This window comes from Apodemus sylvaticus, chromosome 1 (assembly GCF_947179515.1).
Source record: "Apodemus sylvaticus chromosome 1, mApoSyl1.1, whole genome shotgun sequence".
In the NCBI taxonomy this organism is placed as follows: Eukaryota; Metazoa; Chordata; class Mammalia; order Rodentia; family Muridae; genus Apodemus; species Apodemus sylvaticus.
In genome coordinates, this window is record NC_067472.1 from 196,318,957 (window position 1) to 196,325,814 (window position 6,858).

At 41.2% G+C, this 6,858-nt stretch overlaps 1 protein-coding gene across 1 annotated transcript; it reads left to right on the plus strand.

Annotated features, from left to right (window-relative positions):
- Positions 1-228: 228 nt before the first annotated feature.
- LOC127683534 (homeobox protein DLX-4-like) lies at positions 229-1,637 on the plus strand (the record flags this gene model as incomplete). The annotated part of the gene is made up of 3 exons (XM_052180878.1): positions 229-436; positions 553-752; positions 1,191-1,637. Coding segments are annotated over 3 exons (855 nt in total), but the record flags the coding sequence as incomplete, so codon positions are not given.
- Positions 1,638-6,858: the final 5,221 nt, after the last annotated feature.

Here is a 6,858-nt window from a genome sequence, read left to right on the forward strand (position 1 = left end):
AGTGCATATTTATTTCAATACTGAGAATACTTGTAAGATTTGGAAACACAGGCAGTTGTTCAGAAAGAATGAAGCTCCTGTCTGATTCCTGCTCTGTAACAGTCCAAACCAAATGCTTGGTAGGCAGGATGGGTAAATCAGTGCTCTCTGTACGTTTTTTGACGTGTTTTCTTTTACTAGATTCTCCAGAACATATTCCAATAGGTTCGGAACACACATAGGGCTGAAGGTCCCTCCTTGTATCCAAAATTCCAAATGCCTTCAAGTGCACCCATAGAAACCAGACCCCAAAGGCTTCAAGAGACTGCAAGGAACTTACCCTTTCAAGTTCATTACAGTCCCATATTGACCCCAACAAATCCAATGCAATCAAGTCTTTCAGTCCCTGAAAGGGACCTACATCAGCAAGAGTTCCAAGGACCATCAAGAAAATCAGGTATCCAAATGCAACTAGATCCTGTACTGGGCCCAGGTTTACCTACTTTGAAAAAACCCTCAGGGCGTCTAAGTTATCAAATACATAATTGAAATCTTGTTTCCATGTTCTCATAGGATCTGTGGTACTGTCAGAGAAATATGGTGACCATCAATCTGGCCCTGTGACTTCAAGAAAGGTGCGGAAGGAACGCATTGTGTACTCCAAAAAACAAAAGCACCTGCTGCAAGAACATTTTGATAAGTGTCAGTACCCAAACCAGGATCAATGTGTGAAGCTGGCAGAGTTAGTTGGTGTGACAGCGAGGGACATCAAGGTCTGCCCCTCTCTTTTCCCTCAATCCAACAGCAAAAATCTACACTTTCCCATCAGAAACTTTAATTTTGTTCTTAAATGCTTAGGGCAGTGATGACAGTTTTAGGTGGTGGATATTTATGAATCAAATGCTGGGACTCCAATTTTTATCAACCTGGTAGCAATATAGAATAGCATTGTTTCCATGCAGGGTCTCAGAAATCTAATCACCAGAGCTCCTGCTAAAATACAGGACACACTGGCTCAATCTCCCCAGTCTTATGTTGTCTGGTCATACACAATCTACTTTATTATAATATCTTAGCCATCTTGAGTTTCCTGCTTCTTTGTTTCTGACATGTGAATCATTGCTATACAAACACCTTTTATCCAAAATCTTCACCTTGTGGTCCTGTTAGGGGACAACAGGCATTCTTCTGATATCTTCTTTCTTTTCCAGATCTGGTTTAAGAACAGCCGAGCTAAGTACAAGCGGATGGCTCTCCAGAATATTACAGAAGCTTTGCCAGAGACCAATGGAAGTTCAAAACCAGTTTTTGAATCAACCCACTTTCCTGGTTCCATACCTCTTGTTGCTGCTGAGAATGGAGAGCCCATGTGTTCAGGCACATTTAGTGAGGTTTCCATTCCCAAACTCAACTGCATCCAGGAATCTTCTCTGCATCATTATCAGGCCAGTGATGCAGACAGGTGTAGTCAGCAGGAAGATCTGCTTGTTGGCCATGCTCCCATTATAGATTGGGATTCTGGTCAATCAGCAGCAGTTGAAGCCCAGACTGATCTAGCAGTGACTGAATCTACAGATGTCCTAGAAGCTGCCACCCATTGCCCAGAGGAGGCTCAAGGTTCAGGTCCATCTGCAGAGGAACTCTGGCAAAGAATCCTTGACGACTTGGAGAAATCCGAGGACTGGCTTACTCCAGTGACTGAATCTAAAGATGTCCTAGAAGCTGCCACCCATTGCCCAGAGGAGGCTCAAGGTTCAGGTCCATCTGCAGAGGAACTCTGGCAAAGAATCATTGACGACTTTGACATACCCGAGGACTGGCTTACTCCAGTGACTGAATCTACAGATGTCCTAGAAGCTGCCACCCATTGCCCAGAGGAGGCTCGAGGTTCAGGTCCATCTGCAGAGGAACTCTGGCAAAGAATCCTTGACGACTTTGACAAACCTGAGGACTGGCTTACTCTGGATTACACCCCAAATCCAACTTACTTCTCTCAGCTCCTTGACCATTCCAGACATTTATAGTCATGAAGAAGTGTGTTATGTACACCCTTCATCTCAGTATTTGTGGGAATTAACCAGGCCTTTCTGTAGACGTTGTGTACCACTGTGGTTTATATAGAGGGGTTGTTTCAAAGCAACTGTAAATATTCATTCTTCATTGTTACATTATGTTCTCATGAAATAAAAGGAGAAATAGTTCCTGAAAATTATTTTATTACATATATTATCCATTTACATTCCAGTCACTACTGCATATGTCCCACTGACCTATAGTTCTTCACCCAACACATTAGGTAAAGTTTTCCCCTAATATTTTTTAACGTTTTTTACCTTTATTACGATAGTATCACATACTATAATAGAATAGGAGATTAACTAATTCAGAAAGAAATAAATCAGGATAAAGTGTCCTTGCCATTTTTGTTTACATTAAGGATTCAGAAAGTGGAACAAATTAAGACGACTAGGTAAACACCTAAAACCATGCCAACTTAGCTAAAGTTACATAATATTAGGATTCAAACCCTAATTTAGATATTACCAAATTATTCTCTAAGTAAATAAGAGACCCAAAACGTTATTGAGTATAACAACTTACACATGAAATATACAGCACTTTGTTTTCTCAGAAAGCAATAGGGCAGCTCTTAGGCATTTTCTTTGTACAGTGACTAGAAAATCTTGATATGACTAGGCACCTCAGCTTTACCAGTAAGCTGATCAGATATAGCATATAGCAGTTTAATAGAGAGGTAACACTTCAGGTTTCAGAAGGCAGCAATAATTCTATTTTGGCTTTTATACTAAATGCTTATTATATTTAAGGTGACAATTGAAGCATATGATGTGAAGGTCATTAAGATTTAATGACAATCATTACAGTGTCTTGCAATGTACACACAACTGTATAATGCTTCTCTGGAATGAAAACAGTGTTGATTAATTGGATTTTACATACCCACACAGAGAAAACTTAAAAAATAACTATCAAAGGCAATGTACTATGCTGATGTACTAAATTCAAAGTATGCCACAGAACTGAAACACATGACTAACACCGTGCTTTGTTCTAGGAGAAAGCTGACCAGTTCTCAGGGAAAGCTAAGCCTACACCATTTATCCTAATAACCATGGCTTATATAAACACATCAGGTTCCCAGTAAAGAACCAAATCTAGGAATGTAAGTAAAACTTTGAGTGTTTTACATCTCTAGAACCTGGCTAAGGCTACACATCTATCTTCAAATCAGAAGCTGATATGAAATAGAGTGAGGTTCCCAGCTATGATAGAAAATAGAAAGGCTTCCAAGCACCATATTCCCTCAGGTTCCAGGAAAGCATCATGTGAGAAATAGAGAAGTAGGCAAAGAGGAAAGCTGGAAACATTCAGCTGTGATGTGATTCACTGTACAAGGCATTTAAAGTTCAGGACTGGAGTGAACCATCATGCTTTTCATAATGCTGGGAGCTATCCGTTTAATAATGTTCCCAGATAAAAGCAGGCATGATCGTGAGGGTAACCACAGTCCCAGCTTTTGACAGTCTATCTGCAGTCTGAGCATCCTTCAAGCCACTGACATTCTGTCCCTTGATCTCACAGATGTGGTTGTCAGTTAGAAGGCTATTACTGGTAGCAGAATTATCCTTCACGATGGATGAGATTTTAACACTTCTAACGATAAAGCAAATATCCAGGTGATGCACAGAGATAGCAGACACACAGAAGTGTGGAGAAGCCAGAGAGCACAGCTAGGAGAATCCCTGTTGCTCAGAGGATCATGTCAAGTACTCCCAGGCAGGAAGCGTTTGGTTTCTATCTCCAGCTGGGGACGATCCTCTCCCACAGAGTGCCATATCCTGGTTAATCAGGGAGATAGCTAACCACACAGGAGTGCAGAGAGGTTTGAGAGCACAGGGAGGACCACCCCTGCTGCTCAGAGGAACCAGCCCAAAATCCTGAGAACACAGGTACCCAGGATCAGCCTGGGACAGAAGACTTCTGATTTTTGTCTGCATCCAGATAAGATGCTGGGCCACAGAATTACATATAGAAATACCACCACAAGGAAGCTAGTCTTTCAGGAGTGCCTACCAATCTGTGTCCAAAGGTGAGGCCACCACCATTCTCAAATTTCTGGACAAAGTGGGACCTGCTAAGAACCATCAGGACACAGGAATCAAGAATCAGCTGGTGACAGGATACTTTTGATTTCTTTATGTACACCTGAGCTCACACATTATCCCAGCTCTGCATACATAAACTCCTCCTAGAGAGAATGGGTCTCCCTGGAGTTCAGATACATAGGCTAGCAGGAGAGTTAAACCACAGTCAGAGACATCAAGACCAGCTAGCACCAGAGATAACCAGATGGCAAAAATCAAATGCAAGGACACTGGCAACAAACCAAGTCAACATGGAACCATGTGAACCCAGTTCTCCCACAACAGCAAGTCCTGGATACCCCAACACACCAGAAAAACAAGATCTGGATTTAAAATTACATCTCATGATGCTGATATAGGACGTCAGAGAGGACATAAATAGTTCCCTTAAATACAAACAGGAGAACATTTGTCAACAGGTAGAAGCCCTTAAAGAGAAAACACAAAACTTTCTTAAGGAATTACAGGAAAACACACACACACACACACACACACACACACACAAACCAAAGAAACAAAAAAAAACAGGTGAAGGAATTGAACAAAACCATACAGGATCTAATAGTGGAACTAGAAACAACAAAGAAATCACAAAGGGATACCACTCTGGAGATAGAAAACCTTGGTAAGAATTCAAGAGTCATAGATACAAGCATCAGCAACAGAATAGAAGAGTTAGATGAAGGAATCTCAGATGCTGAAGATACCATAGAAAGCATTGACTCAACCATCAAGGAAAATGCAAAATGCAGAAACCGTGTAACCCAAAACATTCAGGAAATCCAGACCACAATGAGAAGAGCAAACCGAAGGACTATAGGTATAGAGGAGCATAAAGATTTACAACTTAATTGACCAGTAAATAACTTCAACAAAATTGTAGAAGAAAACTTCCCTGACGTAAAGAGAGAGATGCCTGTGACCATTCAAGAAGCCTACAGAAATCCAAACAGACTGGACAAGAACAGATATGCACTTGACAAAGAAAGACCATTCAAACCTGTAATGGAAAGGAAAACTTATCAGAATTACGCCAGACTTCTCACCAGAGACCATGAAAACAAGGAGATCTTGTGCAGATCTCATACAGATCATAAGAGAAAACAAATGCTAGCCCAGACTACTATACCCACCAAAACTCTTATCACCATATATGGAAAAACTAAGATATTCCATGATAAAACAAAATTTGCCCAATATCTTTCCACAAATCCAGCCCTACAAAGGATAATATAAAATGCCAGCACAAGGAGGGAAACTACACCTTAGAAAAAGGAAGTAATAATCTTTCAACACATCCAAAAGAGGAGAAGCACTCAAACATAAAAATTACATCAAAAATAACCGGGAGCAACAATCACTTTTCCTTAATATCTCTTAATCTCAATGAACATAATTTACCAATAAAAACATAGACTAACAGACTGGATTTGAAAACAGGATCCAGCATTTTGCTACATAGAAATCTACCTCAGTGACAAAGACAGGCACTCCAAGCTACAGGACCACATATGTAGGGACCTTGGTCAGACCTATACAAACTGCCTGATTGTTGCTTCCATCTCTGTAAATCTCTGTAAGCCTAGCTTATTTGATCCGGTGGGCTGTGTTTTCTTGGTATTTTCAACTGCTCTAACTACTGCAGTCTTTTACCCGTTCTGTGGCGCTTCCGTGGCTCTGCCTATATTTCTGCCTATGTGCCTCTGCTTTAGGTCTCATTGGTTGCTGAATGGCAGGCATCAGATTAAAATTGGGCTAGCCAGTTCTCCAGGAGTATAACAATGAGCATAGCATAGTTATGCAAGGTTCCCATTGACAAACATAACAGAGTATCATTGATAGTGTCAGGGGTTGGTTCTTGCCCATAGGATGGTTTACAATTTGTGCTGGCAATTAATTGGAAATTGCCTCAGTTTCTCCTTCATCTTTGTCGAGGCAGTGTTTCCCATTAATAAATACATCCATTTTATGTTCTCAACACTACCTACCTCTCAACATTACCTGACAGTCACTACTCTATTCCCTTTCTCTCATAGGGTTTCCCCATGGGTCTACCTTGAACCTAATGCATCAAGTCTCTGCAGGATCAGGTGCATCCTCTCCTTTTGAGGCCACTCAAGGCAGCCTAGGTAGAAGAATGGCTCCAGAGACAGCCATTAGCTTCCAATCTAGTTATTGGGGGACCCACATGAAGACTGAGGTGCACATCTGCTAAATATATTATGGGGGCCTAAGTTCAACCCATGTGTGTGTGTGTGTGTGTGTGTGTGTGTGTGTGTGTGGTCTTTTGTTGGCTACTGAGTCTGTGAGAGCTCCCAAGAGGGCTGGTCCCCAGGTTTTGCCATTCTTCTCCAACATCCACTCTGCTGATTTTATAGGTGTGTGCCAAATGAGTCTGTTACTCTCAGTTTCTTTTCCTAACTAATGTGCAGTTAATTTTTCTTTAAATAAAAGTACTTTCTTTTCTTTATTCGATATATTTTCATTTACATTTCAAATGATTTCCCCTTTTCTAGACCCCCAAACCCTGAAAGTCCCATCAGTCCCCTTCCCTCCCCCTGTTCTCCCCCCCCCACCCCTTCCCAATTCCCTGTTCTGGTTTGTGCTATAATGCTTGACTGAGTCTTTCCAGAACTGGGGGCCACCCCTCTGTTCTTCTTGTACATCATTTGATGTGTGGATTATGTTTTTGGTATTCCAGTTTTCTAGGTTA